Source organism: Haliotis asinina, chromosome 1, assembly GCF_037392515.1.
Source record: "Haliotis asinina isolate JCU_RB_2024 chromosome 1, JCU_Hal_asi_v2, whole genome shotgun sequence".
Taxonomy (NCBI): domain Eukaryota; kingdom Metazoa; phylum Mollusca; class Gastropoda; order Lepetellida; family Haliotidae; genus Haliotis; species Haliotis asinina.
Genome location: NC_090280.1, coordinates 43,909,269 through 43,936,743, shown reverse-complemented (window position 1 = coordinate 43,936,743; position 27,475 = coordinate 43,909,269). Strand labels below are relative to the sequence as shown.

The window sequence follows — 27,475 nt, the reverse complement described above, 5'->3', positions numbered from 1 at the left end:
ACTTTAGGAGTCGCTTTCAAAGACACTGCCAAACAGTTGGTCAATATAGATGTTCTGACTTCGGCTTGCGTGAAATTCGTTAAAGCAAAAGCTTAATGCTTTCTTTTGTGACTTTAAAGTTATGCTGTGAATACATATAACATCAGGCCAATCACATATTCTACAACAGGCTTCATTTATAAGATATTCTAAATGTCTATTTATCTTTGATTTCATTTGTACATTCATGATGTAGAGCAATTATTAACCAGCTGTTCTCACTGTTCCACCTGTGTGCTGATTTTGCATGAACCTTTAAACAATAAAAATCAAATATTTCGAGCAACTCGTTCTGTAAACTACTACCTTTCCAAGAGATGTTTCAAAAAGACTTCTGAAGCTAAATAACTGGATTGTTTGCTCCAGACTGGATTATTAACAGTCTTCAAGCGGTTGGCAGAACAGTTCTTCAAGTTTTGAAACGTCAAACACAAAAACAATGGATTCTTTCATCAGTACTTTTTAATATTCTCGAATGAGGATACAACCTGATGGGCTGTGATACTTCAAGTTACTCCACTGGCTGTCGTTAGTATCCCAAGAGCTGACATTCGCTTTCTTGAGACTAGGTCCTTGAGATTAACAACAGCTGTAACGAATTCTTAGGGACCTTAGGTTTTAGTCCGTTATAGCCTTAAAGGCATTTCGAGTAAAATTTGCATTCAAATGTATGTCAGCCCTTTGTATCAACTGGTTGGCAATATGTGTGTTCGTTGTAAGCGTGTAGCTATATACGTGGCATTTAAATGATAAAGGCTATGAAGGTCTGTGATAATGATAGAATGAGGAATACTGGAGTACGTATTAATGTAACTGAATGATGTATCACTGACAGCGCTGATGATTTTCTGTCGTGTCGTATATTATTACACAAATGCAGATGCTGAATTTAGAGTGAACATTTTGACATATCCTAGGCGTGAAATACTATAAAGAATTGGAATTATTTAATATTGAACAACATATTCACACAAAGTAAATGAACAATGATAACTCTGTATCATGTAATCTGTGACAGAAAAAAGACCCCCACAATCATCAGCCAATCGGAAAACACAAAAGTGTTGGCGGTCGGGCATAACTATCATGAAACTATGGAGAACATAAACATGGCTGGTTAGTTAAATAGCTTCATTGTAAAACACTTTGGATTTGTTTATGTAAAGAGCATGACCTTGAGCGACGTTGTGACCTTGTGTCTAACCGACAGCATCACACCTCCATCACAAGATGGACAAATTCAACTCATGATTTAACATTGGGTAATATTGTTGCCTCATATATTACGTCCCAAATGAAATAGCTGTTTCTGTGATTGGTCTGCTGGAGGACGATAACAGTAACGGCACCATAAACCACACGCGTTCCAAACGTTACAGAAATGCAGAATGAAAATAGAGGCGACTGATGAATCAACTTAAGGTGACCAAGAAGTTGATCACCTTAGGGCTTCTGAAATCGATTGCTGTGAAATTCTGTTTTATCTTTTTTAATGAAAAAAATATGTTGAAGCAGTATCACATACCTTTTTTTTCAAGGCATCGGGGGTGCTCCCTGATATCAAAGTATTCGCAGAGTGACGTGCTTACAATCTGGATTACATGTTGTCTTTTGTGTTACTTTGGTTACTGATTAAGGCAAATGCATAACTATGTACAGTACAGACGGAATACACCATGCTGATGCTGACATACGTGTGTACGTGTTCTAGTAACTGGGTATATCCTCTCTTTAGGGGGCATATTGGTAGCAGTTGCCTACCGCACCTATAGGTTGTTATATTTTCTTTAGGGCTGGGACGGGTGGGTGGTGGGTTGGATCCGGGTACCGGTCTCAACATCCATGCCTGATTTAAATGTAGAATTGAGTGGGTGAGTGAGTTTAATTTTACGCCACACTCAGCAATATTCCGGCTATAGGGCACCAGTCAGTAAATAATCGAGTCTGGACCAGAAAGCCAGTGATCAACGGGACGAGCATCGATCTCCGCAATTGGGAACCGATGACATGTGTCAACCAAGTGGGCGAGCCTTACCACCCGATCCCGTTAGTCGCTGGAATTGATTGAATGTGTTTTGAGTCATAAAAACAAAACACGAAAAAAACAAATTCCAACTATTTTTTCTTACCTAAAAGTCTCGTGCAAAATACAATATTGTCATGAGTTGTTTAACATTTTACCTAGTTGTCATCAAGAAATGAAACCCGGACATATGGAATGATATGTCTCATTCATTTTACACAGTGTATTGATATGAAAGAAAATAGAAACATTGAATAGTGATAATAAAAGAGAATATGTTATTGATTATAACAAAAAGGTACAGAAATATATAAAAGTCAATATGAGAAAATGAATATCGGAAGAAAATAACATAAAATACATATTGACATCTTATGACATGGAAGAAATAGCCTAAGGTCACATCACTGGACACCTCTCATGCTGGGCTAATTGCCTCCCAACAGTCTCAACACAAAAATGGCCTTACGTCTGTCAATTGGGGCGATTGTTCCACAACAGATTCGTTACATAGCAGCACAAGCACACATCTCGGGACACCTCACAACCAGGGGCGATTGTAACACAACAGCCTCAGGACACATCTCGGGACATCTTTCAACCTGAACTGATAGTTGCACAACAGTATCGGGTCATCTCACAACCTAAATAGATGGTTATGTAAGCGTCTAATCTCACTAACTGGGTCAGTTGTTTCGCAACAGCCTTAGCACACATCTCGTAACTTCTCATTCCACTGCACACCTGACCACTGAGGGACCATGCACATCAAAGGAAAGGTTGCAATAGTTACCGGTGGTGCAGGTGGACTTTACCAAGCAATGGTCAGAGCTTAGCCGATTGTTACACAACAGCCTCAGAACACATCTCGGGACATCTCAAAACCTTAGCCGATTGTTACACAATAGCCTCTGGACACATCTCGGAACATCTTTCAACCTGGACTGATAGTTACACAACATTATCGGGTCATCTCACAACCTAAATAGATGGTTACGTAACCGTCTAATCTCACAAACTGGGTCAGTTGTGTCGCAACAGCCTTAGCACACATCTCGTAACTTCTCATTCCACTGCACACCTGACCATTGAGGGACCATGCACATCAAAGGAAAAGTTGCCATTGTTACCGGTGGTGCAGGTGGGCTTGGCCAAGCAATGGTCAGAGCTTTGTTGGAGAAAGAAGCCAAGGTAAGGCAACAGTGATCAGTTTAATAACTGCCTTTTCAGGGTACTGTTTTTCACACTGTGTTCAAATATGCAGTTTGAGTTACCGATGGCCTCGTTCAGTGGCGTCGCCACAGCTGTATCGTTTGTAGTTTTGCATCGTATATGCATTTCCCTTTTGGGAAGAGGTGTTTATCAATGCGTATTTTTCATATAACACGGACAACATTCAGTCAGTTATTGAACTTCTATAAGACGTAGACGTTATTTAACATAAGTGAACGTTCCTCACTTTTCGTCAGGAGAACAGCGTTATCATGCTAAAGTACTGATATCACCGAGACACAGTCCAATGGTTCAACGAGACGTTGATCTAGAGCAATTACCCTGGACCCCGAGTACCTGGATGTTCTAGAATAGTTGACTGGGTTGCGATGATAGTTTTATGCAAAGATGATATATAGTTTCGTCTTGGTAATAAATAGAAACATATAGTTATCTTTTAGCAATTAAAATTTCAGTTTATTGAGATGTATCAGTGTTTCACCACAAACACACCACTTTAATACAATCATTTAACAAACTTTCACACCTTTCTATGAATCCGTTCAAGGTTGTTCTGATAGCGTTCAGTGATACGTTCCCATACTAGCGTATACCTTTGCAGGGCAATTTCAGACAAGAGAGTCGGTATTGTTGTTTATGATTGGTTGCGGATACTGATAGTTATTCAGACTGTTTTATCTGTCTCTGTCATAGACACTATCTTGCCGCTATTCTGATGTCGAGAGATCCTGCTCCCCGTGGAATGGTTGAAATGACATTTACTGGTTGAAATGACATGTAAATGCAAAAGTCAGCGTGCCAGCAGGGAGATGCACATCAGTGCAGGCAGAATGATCTAGTATCCACAGAGCCATGTCTTTATGTATGGCAGTTGATTGTTGACCTGTGCCTCATTACCAGTATATTATTCTAACACGAAGGAACATATGATGTAAAACAGAAACAGAACCCAAAATAACATACAATAGGGTCAAACAAAATCAGTGATTGGGAGGCTACGATTTCAAATTGCCTCCTCCTGGACTATTACCACTGGTCCGTCTGTGTCGGTGACTGTCGTTTCGAATGTCAAATGATACCTGTGAAATACTTTTTATAAACATGAACAAGTTTATGTCCTGTAGTCATATCTTGTGACCGTTTCCCCACAAACATCTATATGTGTGTGTTTTATACCTCAACAAATAAGCAATATTAAAGAAGTAATTAATTATCATGTAAAGTAGAATTGGACTCAGTGGTCATTACTTACTACGTAGCTGTCAAATCAGGCAAATCCTCAAAGATAATAGTATCGAATATATTGCATCGTGCCTTATAGATGAACAGATAGCAACAATTGGTTCACACTGGGAATAATGATATGTGGATCCAATGGTTTTCAAATCATGTAGGATAGATAAAGTATAAGGTAAAGAATAGTCTCACTGACTGGATTATACAGAAGTGGTACTCTTCTTATACAGAAGTGGTACTCTGATTTAGAAGTATCATCTAACTAGAGATTCTATGAATCTATTAAACTTAACACTGATACTGAATCATACCTACAACATTTACCTGATAGACAAAACATTATTTTACATATCATGTCATCGATTACAGATTGAGACCAGTAGGTGGTATAAAACTGATATTTTTTTCACTATGTGTTTCAAATGATATTGGAGATGAACACCACTACTTGTAATTGTAATTGTAGTTATTTCAACGATCTGAGAAGGAAACTGCTCCCAACACTGTATATCAAAAGACTATCTGTATTTTAAATGAGTTTATTTCAAAGTAAGAAATGTGACGGATTTGATAATCTTGTCAACATTTTGTCGTTTTGTGTTATGCATTTTAATAGACTTTATGTCGCTATTACGTTCTTTATCTATTGACGTCTATAAACAATCATAATGCCATGTATGTAGCCTTCAGAGATATAAAGTTCATTTCAGTCAAGGTGGCTACCATTCTTCAAAAACTTCAGTCAGTGTATGGCATGTACATGTACCTCCATCGCCATAAACGTCTCTCAGCATTTCCAAACTTCTTCGTCAGATTTCAGTTCTCCCGCCTTGAATTTACATTCTATGATGTGATACAAAATACTTATACCCTTTTCACATTCGTGAAAACAAGTCATTCATATGACCAAACGCTTCAAACGCGGAGTGTGTAAGGCCACGTTTCTGATACTTCTCTGTAATGCAGAAGGCTGTAGTGTTGGGGAGCTCTCATATTCTCCAGAAATTTCTTGGTGGGTTTGGCTAGGCGGTGTTTCATTACAGAAGTCACATTCGCTATCTAGGCAGCGTGGCGAGGGGTCAATGTTTTAGAGCAGATGGAGAGCCTTACCAGCTTGACCATACCAGAATCACCCGAACCCACTCAGCTGTATTTTACTTCTATAACGCATACCAATTAATAGGAGGAAGGCCCAAATGACAGTCCTGTTGTCCATTGAAAGACCACTGCCAGGCAAAGCACCAAAAGTACCTCTGTTTGACACCTCTCCAGCAGGACCTATTCTAACCAAAATGTTAATTCTAAAACATCATAAAATTCTCAATATATCATTTGATTAACACAGGTGTGTATCTTTGACATCCATGCTGACAGAGGTGCTGAGATAGAGTCTTCTCTACAGAGTCAGTTTGGAGGAGACAACCTGTCCTTCTGGCTGTGTGATGTAACTAACGAAAAGGGTTTTAAAGGTATGGAGCGAAATAATCTTAATTCTTCACGTTATTTCCCGTGTCAGTGAAGTAAAGGGCGAGAATTAAAGTACGGTCAAACATTTCTGTGAATTTATCCACAAAACTATAATAAACATTCATAAATTATGGGATCAGTGAAAATGGACTTCAGGTTACCAGGGTGTTTACTTCTTGTCTACATGACCGATTCTCTTCATTCACAGTTGGGAACGAATACAGATTCACCGCTCTAAGGTTGTTGGTTTTAATGAATGTAAAGCTGTTATCTTGATGACATCGCCATACATGTTAATCGATCCAATGATTTCGTCCTGTTTGGTCAACCACATTTGGATTACATACTTCCACAGATACCTTCCATGTAAATGATGGTTTGATTTTTAGAACTGACACGTCCTTCACCCAATTGCAAGAATAGATATTGATGCTTGATATTTGCTTAATGGCTCGTGGCCATAATTTATTTGCCTCTAAAATTATCGTGAGTTGCCAGTACTACAGTCATCGGATCCAGGACTGTCTCCTCAAGAATTCCCGACAATAGTTCCATTTTCACTGTGGAGGGCAAAACTATATTCACAGTACAGTTTTATGACCTATATGAAACAGCCGAAGTATTACCATGATTACTGTCATCATTTTTACAGACTTATTATCCTGCTGGGTCACGTCGGCATAGCAGGTAACACAAAGGCCGATGCTGCAGCTAAGGCACCTCTTTATAAAAATTAATCCTCAGCTTCACTGCTGATCCTGTACAGCAACATAAACCCACTATCAAACGTTATAGTCGGGGAGTAGTATACGTAATAGTGGCACGAGACCAGTTCCAACAATGCCACTATTACTTATCCTACTTGGGGCCTTATACTAAAACGGTGAACGCACAAGTAGGAAGAAATAGCTTCATGAATTGAAACCAACAGTTATATACCTACTTGCGTTGTCAGTCAAGACTCGATGAGGTATTTTCATGACTATCTTTGCTCAAAACGGATAGAGATGGGCTTCCCATCTTGCGATGCAGTGTTCACCATGAAGCATACACTGCAAGGACTCACATTATGAGATGATAAATCTTAAAGATCTGTGTTCCGGCATCAGGGGACATTGTTAGCTACCTGAGGGAAGCTGACCTGTACCATAAATTGTAACTATGTAACTTGAATGACATTCTCTTCCCACAGAGATTACTCCTGTCATATCTACCTACATAACCTCTGTTCTAATACAGCCATATTTCCTGGTCATCGAGAAATCCCCTTGCGGGAAAAAAATGCAATGGGAATTATCTCCCTAGTTACTATCCAATCAGAAAACGCGTTAAATAGACTTAGCTCCAATGTGGCAGCCCCCCGTGGGGCTGGTTCATCAACGTGCGAAGGAAAGATTTGGTATTTCATGTTTAACTGAAAATCAGAAACTGGCAATAGAGAGTGCAGGGATCAATCGCCATGATGTGTTTGGAGAAACAAAAACTGTTAGTGGCAAGTTTTCCTGATGCATTCGGAAATTACAGAGATCTTGCGAATGATCACTCTTGAAACAACGTCATTGGTTGCACAACTAAATCTGAACGCCTCCAATCGCGAGTCTTGAGCACTCACACCATGAAAGGGCCGTATTAGAACAGAGGTTACGTAGGAAGATATGGCAGGAGTAACCTCTGTAGGAAGAGAACGTTGAATGACGGATTGCTTGCTTTTGAATTTGGTACTACGACATTTCCTTTCTCCATGTAATAATGTAATGACTATATAAGTTAATTTGTTTGTTGTCTTAAAACATCAACAATTCTTTTTGGGCTGTGTATTTAAATGTGACAGGCTTGATCTTATTACTATAGTGATGGAATAATGCCGATGTGTCCTAAAACACAACTGAGCTCAACTCAAAGGGTACAATTAATATTACAGATCAAGTTTCTACTTTGACATGACTTAAAGAGGTTTGTTGCGTGTATTGATACAGTACTGTTCGATCAGTTTTTCGGTCTTCACAAAAAAACAATATTGAACCCTCTTCAATAGATGTTCTTCTTTGTTTTTCAGAGGCATTTGATGGTGTCGTTGCGCGCCATGGACAGGTGGACATCATGGTCAATAATGCTGGTATCGTCAGCGAAAAGACAGATATTGACAAGATGCTTCTGGTCAACCTGGTAAGAGACCACAGTTGATTCAATATGACCCATAGATGATGGTCAAAGACATGAAAATGTATTTGTGCCTTATCCAGTATTCCAACTTTATGACTGTGCTCTGTAAATAATGTTTAAAGAAGCCAATGACTGGTGTCAAGGTCAGCAAGCTTCTTCCTCTGTCATCTTGGTGGCGGGAAACCAGCTCTGAACAACATTTTCAGGCTCATGCAGTGTTGTAATGCAGATAGTTTAAATGAAGATGTGTCTGGGACATTTTACTGCCCAACCAACTCATCACATGGACATCAGTTATTGAAAGTCCTGAGGATCAGTCGTGTTATCAAATGATAAAGAAAACCAAATAAATCTCCAAGCAGCCTTTCAACAAGCATCCACCAATATCTGAGATGGGGTAGCAGAAACTAAATTGCTCTCCTTGTCATGCCGATGAAGGACTCCATGTAGGAGCTTTTGGGAGAAATGGAAGAAGAATGGCATCCATGTCCTTCTATTAACGATTACCAGTTGTGTTCTCTCGTGTCCACAAATTCCTCCCTGCGCGATAACATGGCTCCAACCAAAATGCATGACATCGCGAAAAACGTTCTGTTTCCCTTTCTGAAGTGAACACGCTGTTTCCATCAACTTGGGTCGCACATAACCATTTTTTACTAGACCCTCTGCCTGTCTCAATCTCTAAAGGTGATGCTGGTCTCTTTTGTGAGGTCTGTAAATCTAAATATTGTTCATGACAGTGTAGACAAAAACTAGAGAGTGAAATATTGATGTATCAGATACTCGTTCAGAGTCCAATGATCGTGATGTATATCTAGCCTCAACCATTCAAGTGATGATTTCGAGATCTGCATATTAAGCATGCTTTTCCTGAATCTTACTAATCACATTGCTGACGAAAAGGACAGAAATCCAGGAACATATCAAGAAGGAAAAGAATATGTTTTGTTGGCTGAAATTCTTTTGATATTGTATATGGTCCTATTCAAAATATGTTTTAAAGCATGATTTTCCACGATGACATATTCGGGGTCATAACATGGATTGACCTCTGAGTCAGAGTCACAAGCATGGCGAGGATGGTTAGTTAAAGCAAAGAGTCTTGCCACCATGTCTGTTTGACGTTTGTTTAAGAATCACATAGTTGTTATTGTAGATTAGAAAATTAGAAGTGACTGGTGCTGGGCAGCGCAAGGAAAGGCAAAGGAGTCAGTTGGATTTCTGGTCTGTTCCGCTCAGTGCATGTGCACACAATGCAATGGTTTCTCAGGAAGTTTCTACACAAATGACTCTGGGCAGACTTGACTTCACCTGGTCTACTCCCATCGCTGTACCGTCCAGCAGAACACCAACAAAACAGACCTCAAATTTGAGAGTCTGTGCAACAGTCTTGGCAATCGTATCAATCACAATAATAAGGTGAATCTTGTCATTTGCCCAGGCATCTGTGACAAGCCACCTCCTCATGGTGGGTGCTGGGTAACGCCAAAAATTCCCCACCCCCGTTGTGGACACGGGGGCATATTTGGTACACCAACCCGTTTGCCGTGGGTTGCAGCCCTGTGTCGGTGGAGGAGGGGATCCTGGTGGTTGAGGGCATGGGAGCAGGACAAGTGTTCCTATTGCTCAACACACCACTTCGACCCTGGCTTCACCTAGATGGGTGGTTGAATGGGCTCGGTTCAACCAATCTGCTGGTCATGCCATGCCTGTGTATGCATATTTTCATACACAATTCCGGACACTTCTGAAAATGTTTTGTGAGACGACTTTGCTCAACAATATGAATTTGAATTTGAAGTTTCGCTTTTGTATTTTGCCTAGAGTTCTATACCCAGAAGGAGGTGGCTCATGGGCCAATCTGGTAGAATTATTAATATTAATTTGTCTGCTTGAGTATACCGTCCAGGTATCCCTGGTTCTACAAGTCGGAGACCCACTTCTGATGAGCACTGTCTTTATGACACTTTATTGTGGGTGGGGAGTTCGGGGGATGAACCATTCAATCTCAACCATGGAATATCAAACCCCTACCAAAAAAACAAAACGTCCACTTGAAAATGATGATCAGGAACGACCCTCTGTATCTTTTGATTATTGGTCACGGTTTATAGTTATTGAGACTCATGATGAGACTCCTATCAAACTCAATCCCTGTGCCATTTCTAAAGGAATCTCTGCAATAGCAAGAGACGTCAAAAACATCAGGCGCTTGAGAAATGGTACACTGTTGATTGACTGTAACAGGAAACAACAAGCGACAAACTATTATCAATTGATGTGTTTATTGGATTCCCGACACTGGTTTCAGCTCACATAACATTGAACACTAGCAAGGGCATTGTACGAGACCGTGACCACCTCATTTCAGATATGACTGAGGTTGATATAGTTTCTGAGTTGAAAGAGCAAGGAGTAACATATGTCAAAAGGTTTACAACCCGAAGAAATAATGAGACTGTTCAAACAAGCACTTACCTCTTTTCATTTTCGGCTCCGGCTCTTCCTAAGTCAATCAAGGCAGGTTACTGCAATCTGAATGTTTATATATACATTCCAAATCATATGCGCTGCTTCAATTGCCATGCCAGAAATACGGACATGGCGTTTCTAATTGCTAGTTTTCTGTTACATGTGCTCACTGTGATGAGAATACACATGTAACAGAACATTGTGATAGTAACTATAAAAAATATGCCAACTGTCATGCAAGTCATTCGTCATTTTCGAAAGAATGTCCAGTTTGGAAAAAGGACATGGAAATAAACACATGCACATTTTCTCAGAACATCAGTTTTCCTGAGGCAAAAAAGATTGTACAGTCCTCCGAACAGACAGAAACATATCCCTCTATCACCAAAACACCCGACACAGCTTCAAAAGGCACTTCATCACACTCCTGTCAGACAGACTTGATATGGGTACTTACCTGCATCCTGCTACCTGCACCTACTCTTCTCTAGATTTGTCTCTTGCAGACTCTACTGCAGTTAATGAATTTGAATGATCACTTTCCAACAATACTGTCAGAAACTCCTCCAACTGATTCTCCATCTCACACACGCTGGAATTTTTATAAAGCAGATTGGTCCTTATTTCAAACCTTATACACATCTAGACTAAGACCCGAATGTTTCAGTGATATTGCTGATCCTATTCAGGTGTTTTCTGACGCCTTAAATATAATTGCTGATGAGTGTATACCAACTTGGGTTGTCAGTCCAGATTTGAAGAGGTTATCATCCGACGATGTCGTATTGGCCACACATGTTATACCCATAGGTACCTGTTAAAAGGTGAGGATCTTCCGTTTTGTATCCTTTGTGATGAGAGAACCACGGTCAAGCATATCCTGCATATTCTCCATCACAAGGGATAAATATTTCAATGTAAAAACTATCAAGGATCTTTTTACCACTGTTATCTGTCATGTAATCATTGGTCTTTTAAAGGAAATCGATTTCATTATTGAATTTTGAGCACTATGTTTCTGTAAATAGATGTATTTTGATAATTGGTAGTTTAGATTAGTAACTAGAATTGTTAGTGGCTGTACCCTCAAAGGGGGTTAAAGTACCGTAAAATTATTGTCCTCCTGAGAGGGTACGTAAGTGCCAAAGCATGTTATTTAAATTTAAGTCTACCAGGTTCTTAATCGTAGTATTCATGTTATTTTAATTATGGCCAGAATTTCATACACTCTCCAGTGGCTGAAGGTATGATGTAAATCCAGCTAGGTTCCATGCAGATAGCAAAGGTACTGTAAGTCCCCATGGTCCCTAGTATGGTGATCTACCTTCAGTTGTTGGAGATCTATAGCCTGTTTTTATATTGTTTTGTCCAGACAGTGATATTAATTTTAACTTTCCATGCTGGTTTGAATTCTTAGTTCTTTTACTGTCCTTCGTTGATTTTTTTTTTTGCATGCATATATTTCATTTAAATGTTAAATGTTCTCGTCACGATATGGCTGAGATATTGCCGATGTAACGTAAAATATTAACTCACTCACTCACTCACCTTAACCCACCTTTAAACATGGGGAGTCACCCGCTGCGGCTGCTCGACATTTCAGCATTCTTCAGAGCACCAATACCTCGCTTTCAGTCCACATCCTGCAGACCAATTCCACATGAGAAGCGGCCGTCCAAGAGGTACCAGGCTCAGGTATTAAGATATTTAATATGTGGCAAAAAAGCTAAATGCGAGTCAAAGATGAGACCCAGGAATGTAGCTTCCTTCACAACTTTGATAGGTGTGCCATTTAATGATAGTCATGGGGTTTGCATTTTCTACAAAAAATGGATAGTTGGTTTTGGACTTAAACCCAGTTACCAGACACTATCTATGAATTTTGTTGAGACAAATTTGTAACTGTCTCTCAATATTTTCATACGACATGAAATATGGAAATGATCCACGAAAGGGGATTCATCAATTCAATCACCTTTGGAAGACTATCTATTTTGATACTACAGAGCGTGACAGACAAGACCGATTCATTGAATCCGTGCCCATTGATCTACCCTTCTAGGTGAAGTGGTGTGTTTGGCAGCAGGAACACATGGTCCTTGTTCAAGTGCCCTCAACCACCAGGATCCCGTCCTCCACTGACTCAAGGCGCAACCCAAGGCAGACAGGTTGGTGGACCAAATATGCGCCCGGGTCCACAACGGGGGCTTGACAAGCTGTTAGCGGTACCCAGCACCCACCAGGAGGAGGTGTCTTGTCACGGGGGCCTATGTCATTAGAAGAGCAGTGCAACGACAAAAGTTTTGTCAAACACTCCTGGGCCCACTTGCACTAAACGATCTTAGAGCTACAGTTATTGTAAATCCTTAAGATCGCGATCTTAGGCTTCGGCTACAATCACCATCCACTTGCACAAAGCAATTGTAGGCTAAGATCATTGTAATTGGTGTCAATTTCACGCAAATAATTAGCTTTACGTTTGGGGATTGCTTTCATATTGCATAAAACTGCATGATTCGCCCCGACACTTCAGTGACACGGAGAATGCAACATCGATATAAGGTCAGAAATATCGTTATTTGCGGTAGTGAACATCATTATCGATATCATAGAGAACAATTCTCATCCGATTCAGTGTTGATTCAGTATGAACACCATACCTTTTGGATAAACAAGGAAAGGATAGTAACGAAAGGTGTCTGCATGCGATTATTAGTGGTCATGACCTTTTCAATAACTAAAGGGCAGCTAATTTTAGTTTTTGCGCAAGATGGGAGTGATACAAGACGCTATTATGGATGACAACTTCTTTAATTCTTTTAACACGGCGTTTCAAGGCTAATTCTTGCCCCTTCGTCAGGTGGATAATGAGCATAGGTAACATTGCAGAATATACATAGGTATACATGAAGTCAGAGAGGTAAGATGTATATACAAGCACATAAATGTAGTTAGGTATATACAATCACAGAGGAGAGATGAAAGGGAGGAATGTTTTAACAGTACATGGTTGTTTACACAGCTGATAGACTGAGAGTCTATGAGTCCTTGTTGACACCCCAGGCAGAGGGTAGGTACACGCCTTGATCTCTATTGATCTGAGGTTCTAATCTTCTGATGTTGATTGCTTCCCAAAGCTTCCTTCTCCGCCAATCACTGACGTGGGAAGCCAGGATCTCGGTGTTTTTCCAGTCGATGGAGTGGTTTGAATTACCTCACCAACGTCTAAATGCCTTTGAAGAATTTCAAGATGGGAGTGGTTTCCCTTTGCAGATTATGCCGTTGCCGTAAAATCTGCCATGGCCAAATACAATGCATGTTCTGTTGTCAAAGAACAGATATCCACGTATTTCTTTTCGGTTAATGATTTTGTCTTAGTTTATCATTGAAATAATCTACAGTTAGATAACACACAAAATTACGTTTTTTTTTCTACTTGTAAAAATTGAATCTGACGAGAGACAAGAGTTCTAATCTATGCATTTTAAATATAATACAAGTATTTTTCAAATGGGAAAAAGACACTAGCTGGGCTGTGAAATTTCTTTAAAACGGGTTTTTTTTTAACAAAGCGAAAGATTTGTAGGTTGGGGTTCTTTGGGGTTTTGTTGGTGTTGCTGTTGTTGTCATGAAAAATCTGCAAGGTGCGATTAAAGAAGGAATGTCATTTGTGTGCAGTAACCTGTTCCACGTTGTATTTGCGCTGCATGCTATGTGCATTTGAAGACAACTGTAGACAGGAGTCGAGTTTAAGAAATTTCTACGTCCAACGTTGAAGAGTTCGATCTTAGTTACGGTCACGATCATAAATCCATGCTGTCTTAAGATCGTCTTTGTGCAAGTGGATTAAGGCAATTGTAAGGTGATTGTAAAGTTGATTGTAGGGGCCTAAGATTGATTGTAACTAAGATTGCTCTGTGCAAGTGGGCCCATGACTATTCTGTTTTTGATATTCAAACATCTGATCATACAGAAGTTTGGAAGGAGTATTGTGCGACGTTTGCAGAACCATAGAAATCATCACCCATGTCCACGAGAGTATTCAAAACAGTGAAGTAATGGTGTTTGAACATAGGGGAACAATTTCCACTACCTTCTTTGAATGTCATCATCATTATAATGCTTTACGGATTAAGATGGAAATGTGACAGAAAAGGTTTGGGAGATTCAAGTCCTTGTCTTCACACGCAGCCTAGACAGCGAATAGAACTTCTCCCAGGAAATGCTGCAGAATCAAACACAACAAGAAATTTCCAGAGTGTATGAAGACTTTCCAACACTCCATCCTTCTGCATTATACAGACTGTCAGAAAGACTGGGCTCTCGGTGGAGAACCCAGGCACTCTCCTGCTATGCACCAAGAGATGCAGGAAGTACCAAACAAGGGCACCGAGAACAAGTGAGTGAGTGAGTTAATATTTAACGTCACATCGGCAATATTTCAGCCATATCGTGATGACAACATGTAACACTGAAATGGATGATATATATTTCATAAATAAACCTGTCAGCAAAGGACAGTAAAACAACTAGAATATCACAGTTACAATTTAAAACTAGTCTGGAAAGTTAAAACTAAGATCACTATTAGGACAACACAATATAAAACACGGGCTATATATCACCAACGACAGAAGGTAGATCACCATGCTAGGGACCATGGGGACTTACAGTACATTTGCTTCCTGCATGGACCCTAGCTGGATTTACATCATCCCTTCAGCCGTTAACAATTCAGAAAATTTAGCCATAAATTAAAAGGACACGTATTCTACGATTAGAAACAGTGTTTGGACTTACGTACCCTCTCAGGAGGACAATATTTTTACAGTGCTTTAACCCCCTCGAGGATACAGCCACTAACACTCTAAGTTACTAATTCAAACTTCCAAGAATAAAATATTTATCTATTTACAATTCATTTAGCAAATGTAAGTCTTTTAAAAATGCAATAATTAAATGAGAGCTAACATTATTAAAAAGATCTTTCAAGGTTCGTGAGTTAAAAAATTTATCCCTTGTGATGGAATATTCAATACAGTCAAGCAGGACATGCTTGACTGTGATTCTTTCATCACAAGGGATACAAAACGGAGGATCTTCACCTTGTAATAGATATTCGTGAGTATACCTCGTATGGCCAATGCGACATCGTCGCATAATGACCTCCTCAAATCTGGACTGACAACCCAAGTAACTATAACCGATATAAGGTTTTATTGCATGTAATTTATTTATACCTACCTGGGTATCCCACTTCTTCTGCATCAGTTCACGGATAAAAGATCTAATGGTGGCTTTATAATCTGAGTATGGAATAAGAAGTGGAGTCACAGATTTGTTGAGTGCTGCCTTAGCAGCAAGATCGGCCATCACATTCCCAGAAATGCCTACATGGCTGGGTAACCAACAGAAGACGATGTCGTATTGGCCAGTAGCAAGATTATTATACAATTCAATGATTTCAATTAAAAGTGGATGTTTACAAGAAATATTTTTAATAGCCTGAAGGCAAGAAAGAGAGTCCGAATAGATTATATACTGTTTATCTTTAGGGTGTCTTTGAAGATATTTAAGAGCCGTTAGTATGGCATTAGCTTCAGCTGTAAAAATAGAACTGTTGGCTGGTAATCTAGAAGATATTGTTCTGAATCCAATGACAGTGGCACAAGCCACTGCATCACCGTCCTTGGACCCATCTGTAAATAAGGATTTATAATTGCTATATTTATGTTTTAATTGATTATATTCTTGTTAATACTGTAATTCATTAGTTTCTGATTTTTTAAACGAAGTTAATGTTAGGTCGACTTGTGGCCTAACTATCTGCCAAGGAGGAGAAGAAAGAAGACGGAAGGGAGCTATGTTTACCATAAAGGGGATTGAAAACACACTTATAGGCAGGATTAGATTCACTAGAGTATAACTTAGTAATGTACTGTAAAGCTAACTTTATACGGCGCTGTTCAAGAGATGGCTCATCAGCCTCAACGTAGAGACTGTCAATAGGTGAAGTTCTAAAGGACCCAAGACAAAGTCTTAGGCCTTGGTGGTGGACAGAATCAAGAAGTTTAAGGTTGCTTTTGCAGGCTCCACCATATACGATGGAACCATAATCAAGTTTTGAACGGACGAGTGATCGATATAGGTGTAAGAGGGTTGCTTGATCCCCTCCCCACTTTGAGTTGGAAACAACTTTCAACAAGTCAAGAGCCTTCAGGCATTTAGTTTTAAGGAACTTAATATGAGGCAGAAATGTTAAATGGGAGTCAAAGATTAGGCCCAAGAACTTGGCCTCCTTTACAACTTTGATGGGAGTGCCATCTAGAGATAGTTCAGGGTCCTTATGTGGTTTATATTTTCTGCAAAAATGTATACAGTTAGTTTTGGATTTAGAAAATTTAAAGCCGTTTACAAGACACCATTTATTTATTTTGTTTAAACAAAGCTGCAGTTGCCGTTCAATAGTATGCATATTTTCCCTCGACAAGAAATATTAAAATCATCCACAAATAACGATCCATCAATTAAATCGTTTAAAACTTTTGATAAACTATTTATCTTGATGCTAAAAAGAGTGACTGACAAAATACTGCCCTGTGGAACACCCTGATCCTGATTGTAATGATCAGACAGGGTAGAACCCACGCGGACCTGGAATTGTCTGTCATTTAAAAAGTTGGCAATAAATTGAGGCAAACGACCTCGCAAACCAAAGTCATGTAAATCCCTTAAAATACCATGTTTCCAGGTTGTGTCATATGCTTTTTCAAGATCAAAAAAGATAGACACAGCGTGTTGTTTATTAATTAGTGCGTTTTTAACAAATGATTCCAGTCGCACTAAGTGATCGACTGTACTTCTGTTTTTACGGAAACCACACTGTATATCTGTTATAAGATTATTTGTTTCCAAGTACCAAACAAGTCGATTATTTATCATGCGTTCCATGGTCTTGCAAACACAGCTAGTTAGTGAAATAGGTCGATAATTGGACGGATCAGTGTGATCACGTCCAGGTTTAGGTATTGGTACTACTATGGCGTCACGCCATGAGGGAGGAAAGTTACCCGATGTCCAAATATCATCGAAAATATTGAGAAGAGTTTCCAGGCATGATTCCGGTAAGTGCTTCAGGAGTTGATAATGTATGTTATCAGCTCCAGTAGCAGTGTCATGAGCTTGATCAAGAGCAGTATGGAGTTCATGAATAGAAAACGTTTCATTATAATCTTCCCCATTATCGGAATTGAAATTAATTATATAATAGTTTTCTTTTCTTCTTGTTTTTGATATTGCTGGAATTTTGGTACATAATTTGAAGAGGAAGAGTGTTTAGCAAGGGTTTCACCTAGTTTATTAGCAATATCTGATTTATCAGTAAGCAATTGATCTCCATGTTTAAGATGATGGACAGTAGATTTAGTACCTTTACCTTTGATTTTCTGGACCATGTTCCATACCTTGGACATGGGTGTCCGAGAATTTATTTTGGACACATAATTTTGCTTTAATTCTGTTTAAAAGTACGCCGTGCTTTAGCATTTAAAATTTTAAATTTATTTAAATTATGTACCATAGGATGGCAACGGAAATAATGTTCTGCCTTTTTCCTTGCCTCCCTAGCTTGTTTGCACTCATCGTTGAACCATGGTTTTCTTATATGTGGAACTACAGAGGAATTTGGTATACACTCATCAGCAATGGAATTCAGATGATCAGAAAAAGATTTGATAGCATCAGGAACGTCAATAAAACGTTCAGGTGTAAGTTTTTCAGCACACAGTGTTTCATATAAAGGCCAGTTAGCCTTTTTAAAATTCCGTCTTGATGATGGAGGAACATCACATGGAGTTACAGCTTTTAATATAGTAGGAAAATGGTCACTTCCACACAGGTCATGCTGGACTGACCATTCGAATTCATTTAATAGTTCGGAATTTGTCAATGACAAGTCGAGAGCAGAATAAGTCCCTGTACCAGGGTGTAAATATGTGTTGGAACCATCATTATAAATACATAAGTCATTGTCAGAACAAAAGTCCTCCAACAATTTGCCTCTAGTGTTTGTATTAACACTACCCCAGAGTGGGTTGTGCCCATTTAAATCTCCCATTATAATACAGGGCTTCGGGAGTTGATCATATAGAGCTTGAAGATCGGTTTTGGCAAAAGCCGAAGACGGTGAAATATAAAGACAGCATAGCGTAAACGCTACATGTAAAGTAATTCTCACTGCAACAGCCTGCATATTAGTATTAAGTGAAACAGGGCTTTGAATAACGTTTTGTTTGACTAGAATGGATGATCCGCCAGTGGCCCTATCACCCGGAGGTGAAAAGCAATGATATGCATTAAAATGACGAAGGTCAAATGTATCTGTTTGCTTTAAATATGTCTCTTGGAGACATAACGCTGAAGGTGTGAAATCTTGGACTAATAGCTGTAATTCATGCAAATTAGTCCTCAATCCTCTGCAGTTCCACTGTACAATATTATTGGAATAAACTCTCTTTTAGGGGGATTTATTGGGGATCTACCCCGCACTCTTTTGGCGGGCGACAAGCTATGTGCCCTAGAATGGACGTTTTCAGAAACGTCCATGTCTTCAAGAGACCCATATTTATTGTACAACTGAATTTTATTTTGTGACCCTTTAGGAGCTCTGCCACTTTGTTGTTTTGAAGCACCAGGCTTAGACTTAGGTTTGCCTTTAGCGGTTTGTTGTCTATCAGCTGTCGATTGAGACTCAGTGCGTGACTGTGAAGATAATTTATGATCAGAAGAAGACTTTGATGTTCCAGGAAGTGATTCCTCAGTCTGTGATGGCATAGCTGGGTATAAAGGTTGTGGAGAGTCACAATTGACCCAAGTCAAGGTAGTTTGGCAGCTTGTAGATGATTTTGTTATTTTAGGGCTGCGCACAGACGATGTGTTTGCTACTGTAGCATATCTTTCTGTAAGGTCAGATCGCTTCACCAGTTTCTTTGCTTCAGAAAAAGATATGTTTTGGGTAAACTTTATTCTGTTTATTGCCATTTGCTCTTTCCAGATTGGACACTGTTTCGAAGAAGAAGAATGCTCGCCTGAGCAGTTGGTGCATTTTTTAAAATCACTGTCACAATCTTCCGTTGTGTGTGTCTTCTCACCACAGTGAGCACACACAACAGACAATGTGCAGGTATTTACACCGTGTCCATATTTCTGGCATTTAAAACATCTGAGTGGGTTGGGGATGTACGTTTCAACTTGGATATTGCAGTAACCTGCCTTCACTGATTTGGGAGCATTTGGCGATGAAAAAGAAAACAGATAAGTATTCGTTTGGAATGTTTCATTGTTTTTTCGGGTTGAAAAACGCTTCACATACAGCACACCTTGATCTTTCATTTCACATGCTATATCAAGTTCGGTCATGTCAGCAAACAATCGATCCCGATCTCTGATGATACCTTTACTCGTGTTCAAGGTCTTGTGAGCAGAGACCGTGACCGGAATACCCACAAAAGATTCAATACCCATCAAGTTGGTTGCTTGTTGTTTCTTGCTGCATTTAATTAGTAAGGCACCCGAACGTAAGCGTCTTATGTTCTTAACATCTCCTGCAATACCTTGAATACCCTTTGACACTGTGAAAGGGTTCAACTTCAATGGTGTCTTTTCCGGAGTCTCAATAACGAGAAAACGTGGCCAATACTCAATCGATAGAGACGGTCTATGATCAGCATCAACAGGATCAATTTCAAGTGGACGTTTAGTTTTTTTTGTTGGGTACTTCATAAGCCATGATTGGTGTCATATGGTTCATCATCCGAGCTCCCCACCCACCACGGAGTATCACAAGGACAGTGCTAAAGCAAGCGGGCCTCCACCTTGCAGCACCAAGGATACCCGGATGATATACTCCAATAGAAGAATTATAAGAAATTAATCTACCAGATTGGCCCATGAGCCATCGCCTTCTGGCATAAGACTCTAGGCAAAGTTCATATTATCATAATTTACAATCAAACAAGTTACAAATCACCAGTATTGCCAAAGCCGAAATTTAAAACAATTCCAAATCAAATTTGTGCAATGGCAGATAGACAGTCCATGCACAGGGCTTGGCATGACCAGCCGATTGGTTGAATCGGGCCAATTCAACCACCCGTCTAGGTGAAGTAAGGGCCAAAGTGGTGTGTTGGGCAAATGGAAAGCAGTTAAAAGCCCACCAGGTTCCCGTCCTCCACCGACACGGGACGCAACCCACGGCAAACAGGTTGCCCAATTTAGTCGCCTCTTACGACAAGCAGTGGGGTGCTGTGGACACATTCTGTCCCGGGTCCACACGGGAGAAGAGCACTTAGCGTTATCCAGCACCCACCACGAGGAGGTGGCTCTTCATGGGTGCCCCGAGAACAAGCGGAGCCTGGATACATTGTACTTGGCCGCAAGCGAGACATTCCAATTATGAGGTCCGCGTGTTTAGCATACTTTTGCTACTGATACGATAGTGATATGACAATGATAAAATAAGTGTAGAAAAGCCTTCGTGCATGTTATTAACAGACACACAGACATTTTTATTCAGTAAACATCATTAGATTTCACTGAGCATATGAAATTGTCTCTGTCTTCACAGGGTGGCACCATCAGAGGTTCGAACCTCGCCATCAAGCACATGAGGAAGGATGAAGGTGGGGCAGGTGGTGTGGTCGTCAACGTCTCCTCCATTGCAGGTAGGTGGTGTTGCCTCCATGCCTCGAGATAAATATGGACTAGTAAATGGATGGAAAACAACCAACAATATACTTCTGCATTGTACCGTCCTTGCTCTGTTGATATGATTCATATGGTTTAATTCAGCCTTTTTGAGCGGTAGAAGACACTGAAGTGTTTTGATGAAGCTGATGCAATGTTTTAAACCTTTTCATGAAGCCACGGTGATATCTTGGACATTTGTCGAAGAATGGCACAATGTATTATCTAAAACTTTGGGTTGTGAGGAGCATCACCTCACTACTCAACAATGCAGCGTCCTCTTTTTTCAAATATTGCACTACCTAGGCGTACCTTACGGATACCTTAAACGGCTATTTAAATTTGCTTTGAAATTTTAAGAAACTATCTGAAAAATTCAAGTTAATTTCTTGAAATTTCAACTGTGTCGTTTCAAGATAATTACATACCTTGGTTTATTAACTTAAATTCTTACCTGCAAATTACCTGTCAAAGTTCAAAACATGAAGAAATTTAAAGTAAGAAATAGCTCTCAAAGGTTTATATTCTGAACCACGAAAGAAACGTGGCGCCGATAGAGGTTTCTTTCTTTCATTCACTCTAATTAACAATCAAAACAGAGGATTTCGTTCAAACTTGAAGATTATGGTAAACACGTTTTTGTTAATCACATTTAGACTTCACACAAACAAAATCACCAAGCATGGTACCATTAAGATACCAGAAAGTCAGTATCATCTGAACATGGAATGAAACGGTTGGCGAAGGCCATAGGTACTTGGGTACATACTCTGTAAAATACTTGGTCAAGTTGAGATCAGTTGTCGACCTTGATTGGAGGTTATTCAACCTTCTTTGAATCTTGCCCCAAAGGTGTTCTGTTGGTCTTAATTCCGGATGGAATGCAGGTCATTGTAGGGTTTTGATGTCTTGTTGTCTTAGGAAATCCAGTGATGCTGTGGCAGTGTGGGCACGAGGGTTGTCTTGCAGGAAGATTTCTGTGACGTCGTAATAGTGGTACAACGTGGGGTCTTATGACTTGGTCAATATAGCGAGTCACTTTCTCATCCTGGGCCGAGAATCTGGAACACCACGATGCCAACTTTCTAGTTCTCCATGATGCTGGAACCACCCCATCAGTCTCAACAACACACTCACTGGGAAACGGTTCCCAGTGTCTTCGCCATACTCCATACGCCCTCAGTCCGCCATCGGCTGTCGAAACACTGTGGGCTTCCATCAGAAAAAGCACAGTTCTCCATTGTTAATAACGTCAATTTTGATGCTGAGTTGCCCATTGCAGTCAGCTTCAGTGGTGAGGACAGGACAAGACAACTATATGGTCTTTGACAGCAGAGGTTTCTTCCCAGCAAAAGTCTGCGCTGTATGCAATAATGAGTCAGTAAGTCCCACTGGTCTGGCGTGCTGATTCCGTCGCTCTAGGGAAACTATCGTGCCGATGGTTGCCCACAATCTGTCGGTGTTGATGTTGTGATGTTTCTGGAGGTCGCCTACTACATGAACGGTCTTGGATTCAGTTAGTGACCTAATACCTCTCGTGCAGTCGGCAGATTCTCTTAACATGAACATTAAGATGGTTGGATGCTCCCAGTGCAGTTTAGCCAACCTGCAATCGTTCCAAGGCTTGGTTCCTCTGATCTCTCGTAGGTTGTGGCATCGCGATTTTATCAAAACAAGCATGACTTCAGGCGAGTGTGCCCTCGCTTTCATTGGTAGGGTTGTCATTTTCATTTTCATTTTCACGAATATCACACAGAACTTTTTTCACCTTTTAAGGTGCGTTTGGTCGATATGTTTTTCATCAGAAAATGCTCTAATGTTAGAATTAACTGTCAATTTGGATTGAAAAGCATGTTAACAAATTGGTACAATCATAGTAAAAGACATCATCTTGTAAGAACAAAATCTGAATTTAGTTTTGAAATGCGGCGTTACTTTTGTGGTTCAGTTTACTATCCAAAATTGTACACTTGTTTAAGTTCACAGAATATTTCAGCAGAATCTAAAGTTTTCTTTCAAAACGTATTCAAATAATATGATAATACATATGTCCTGTTCAGTATCAGGCATGTACAGTGCATGCTGATAATGACAATGACCGTCTTTGATAATCTTAAATCCATCACAAAGATTATCAGCAATCGAAGAATAAGTATAAGAGTAGAAATTGGTGTAACTTCAGCTATGTGACAGTCCTAGTATTGATAACTTTGGTATGGTGTAATACATTATAAAGATAATTTCTCATAAGTGCTGATTTCAGTAAAAGCATTCTGACGGTTTTCTAGGTTTAGAGCCTTTCTTCATTGTCCCGGGATATGCAGCCGCAAAGACATCCATAATTGGATTCACAAGATCCTGGGCAGTAAGTATGGGCATGAAACATCAAACAGCAGATTTACACAAAGTGTGCACGTTTCATTCCATCCTGTGTTGCGGTTAAACATATGGCGTGACAAAAGGTGTAAGAAATTCCCTCAGAACCGGCAAAATATAACACTGAAACGTTTTCACAAGAGAGGTTTCATATACTATGCAAATGACGCAAATCTACAGTAATGGGTCACAATGTCAACTCACCGAAGTCTTGATGTGAGAGTGAGAAACATTTATGTAGAACGTTACACAGCGAGCGGTCAGGCAGCAGTTATGAAGATCGAGCGTTGACGGTGAGGCAGAATAATATACCCCAGTGAATGTGTGTAACCGAGTATTCCCGTGTCCGACAACACGGCAACTAGCCTTTGTATATATACTTTCAGTCATTTCATGCAAGTTCGAGCACATACGACCATCGCCACTAACGTGGAATGCTCTAGAACAGTCTCCCGGAAGTAACACAAATAATTTAAAAAATAAAAAATCTTAAAGGCCTGCCGATAAAACACCAATGGCACTGCACATTGAAGACACGAAATGGGACCCATTTTAACTATCATTTTATTAATAATAATAATTAATAACACATTTTACAGAAAATACACTCTCGTAAAACCTGAAATAAATCAACAGTACTAGCTTTGAATTCATCTAATTCAATTATTAATACAAAATAAGGTGGAAATAAAACAAAGTCGTTGATTACCTTGTTTTCATCGCTATATGACTGTAATATTGCCGATGCAATGTAAAATTTTAACTCACTCACTCACTAAAACAAAGTCGAAGACATTTTGGCGCAGCCCACACACACTTATCAGTCAATCAGAAAAACAGAAATCACGTAACTATTTGTAGTCTCAGGGTAACATATACGTGATTCTTTACAGGATAAAGTACCTTCATATGATGATATCAAAACAAGCAACACAAATACACATTAGGCCAACGGTCTAAAGCATGCCAACAAGTTTGACAACAACAACAGAGACAGTGGGCACCTGCCGAACAGATGCATTGTGAGAACGTTAAATGTTCCAGAGAAATCCCTATGTGAAAGACCTGGGCTTGAGGTTCTGCATAGTGTGTCCCACTGCCTTCACGTCGTTTATAATTCCTGATCCAACGTCACAAGCGTTGTACGCTGAGGACTTGAAGAAACTTTATGGAAAGGATGGCTTCGAGGAGTAAGTATCCTCAGTACTTGGTATTAATATGGTTGCCAGAAGCGTCTCGAATGTTGCAGAAATAGAAATATTTAATCTGCATTCAACTTACAATAACTTTTGACATGAAAGAAGTGTTAGAAACGTGTCTGTAAAAGCTTAGCTTTCTTCGTGATTGTGTCGATGTATATTTGCTGGGGTCGTTTTAGTTTTTCACCCGAACCAGGACGGACCAAAGACCCTTTGAGAAGTGCGTGAGTGAGTTAAAATTTATCGTCACATGTGCAATATTTCAGCTATATCGTGAGGAGAACGATCACTTAAAAATACATATTAATCAATGACATGTAAAAATCTGTCAACGAAGGAGAGTAAAATTAACTAGAATATCACAGATAAGAATGTGAAACTAGTAATTAGATCTAAAACAGTTTAACTATATGGGACAAGACAATATAAAAATGGGCTATAGATTGCCACCAACTGAAGGTAGATCACCACACTAGGGACCATGGGGACTTACATTACTTTTGCTACCTGCATGGAACCTAGTTGGATTTACACCATCCCCTCAGCCATTGGCTTGTACGCAGAGAATAAGCCATACATTAAAATGACAAAAATGCTACAATTAAAAACCTGGAAAACTTAAATTTACGTCAGACTTACGTATCCTCTCAGGAGGACAATAATTTTACAGTATTTACATACAGTACACCATACGAAGGACAACGGGGACTTACAGTACCTTTCCTACCTGCATGGAACCTAGTTGGATTTACATCAGCCGCTGGAGAGTGTATGAAATGCTAACCAAAATTAAAATAACATGAATACTAAGATTAAAAACCAGGTAGACTTAAATATAAATAAAATGTTTTGGCACTTACGTACCCTCTCAGGAGGACAATAATTTTAACCCCCTTTGAGGATACAGCCACTAAATTGAGTTACTAATTTAATCTTCCAATTATAAAATATTTATCTATTTACAAATCAGTTAACAGATCTAATTCTTTTATAAATGCAATAATTAAATGAGACTTGGTATTGTTAAAAAGATCCTTCATAGTTCGCGATTTAAAAATAGTTGTCCCTTGTGATGGAAAACTCAACACAGTCAAGCAAAATATGCTTGACCGTGATTCTTTCATCACAAGGGATACAAAACGTAGGATCCTCACCTATTAGTATGTATTTGTACGTGTATCTCATGTGGCCAGTGCGGCATCGTCGCACGATGACCTCTTCAAATCTGGACTGACAAGCCAAGTAGGTGTAACCAATATAGGATTTTATTGCATGTAATTTATTTATACCTACTTGTGAGTCCCACTTCTTCTTCAGCATCAGATCACGGATGCAAGATCTAATGTTGGCTTTGTAATCAGTGTATGGAATAAGAAGTGATGTCACAGACTTGTTGAGTGCTGCTTTGGCAGCAAGATCAGCCATTGTGTTACCAGTAATGCCAACGTGCCAACAAAAGACGATGCCGTATTGGCCAGTTTCAAGATCATTATACAATTCAATTATTTCAATTAAAAGTGGATGCGTGCAAGATATATTTTTATTTTATGTAGCCTGAAGGCAAGAAAGAGAATATGAATAGATTATATACTGTTTATGTTTAGGGTGTCTTTTATATTTAAGAGCCGTTGATATGGCGTTTGCTTCAGCTGTGGAAATAGAGCTGTTATCTGGTAATCTAGAAGATATTGTTCTGGATCCTATGTTCCTGTCCTATTTACCCATCTGTAAATAAGGATTTATATAGTCTGGTTCATAATTATTGAGAATTTTTCTTCTTACTTTGAGCTATCCTAACACATCAACTGATTCACTGATACTTAAAACTAAGTAATGGTATAAGGGAGGTAACTCATCTTGGCCTACTGAGTATAGTACATTAGAGTTACCTCCCCTGAATTTGTAGCAGCCGTCATTTTCCTCAGCACTGTCAACAATGTCTGCTGAAGATAAAAGAAGGTTGATTTTTGAGTTGTGTAATCAAGGAATTGATGATGTAAATACATTGGCAGAGAGAACAGGAACTCCTCTTTCTACTGTGTATAGGATTAGGAAGAATTTTAAAGAGGGAAAGGATTTTGGGCACCAGAAAGGAGCAGGGAGACCCAGAAAATTGGACTTCTCAGATCGCGTCCGGCTGGGAATTTTAGAGTCTAAAAAGCACAGGGCAAGCATCTCCAACATCAGGTATGAAATGATAGAAAGGGCATCAACAGTTGTATCAAAATCTACAGTAAAAAGAAATTTCATTGATCTTGGATGAGAGAAAAAGACTGGAATTCCTTCTCCTCTCATGAAACAAGCTCATAAAGACAGGCGTGTTGAGTGGTGTTTGGCACATGAAAACTTTGACTGGGAAAATGTGATTTTTACTGATGAAAGCTCAATATGGGTATATCCCAATAATATGAAAATATGGACAAAGTCTGCGTCAGCACCGTTGTATCGACGACCTAAATACAGCCCAACGTTTCATGTATGGGGAGGGATATCCTTATTAGGAACGACCCCGCTGTGTGTGTTT

At 39.5% G+C, this 27,475-nt stretch overlaps 1 protein-coding gene across 1 annotated transcript in view; it reads left to right on the top strand.

Moving 5' to 3' along the window:
* Positions 1 to 3,087: 3,087 nt before the first annotated feature.
* The window catches only part of LOC137291784 (15-hydroxyprostaglandin dehydrogenase [NAD(+)]-like), a 32,277-nt gene continuing 7,889 nt past the window's right edge, over positions 3,088 to 27,475 (top strand). Inside the window, exons 1-6 of the mRNA XM_067823313.1 lie at positions 3,088 to 3,253; positions 5,877 to 6,000; positions 8,055 to 8,164; positions 21,258 to 21,354; positions 23,665 to 23,741; positions 24,797 to 24,942. Coding sequence (XP_067679414.1) covers positions 3,161 to 3,253; positions 5,877 to 6,000; positions 8,055 to 8,164; positions 21,258 to 21,354; positions 23,665 to 23,741; positions 24,797 to 24,942 — 647 coding nt within the window. The 5' untranslated portion in view covers positions 3,088 to 3,160. The remainder of the gene's footprint in view (positions 3,254 to 5,876; positions 6,001 to 8,054; positions 8,165 to 21,257; positions 21,355 to 23,664; positions 23,742 to 24,796; positions 24,943 to 27,475) is intronic.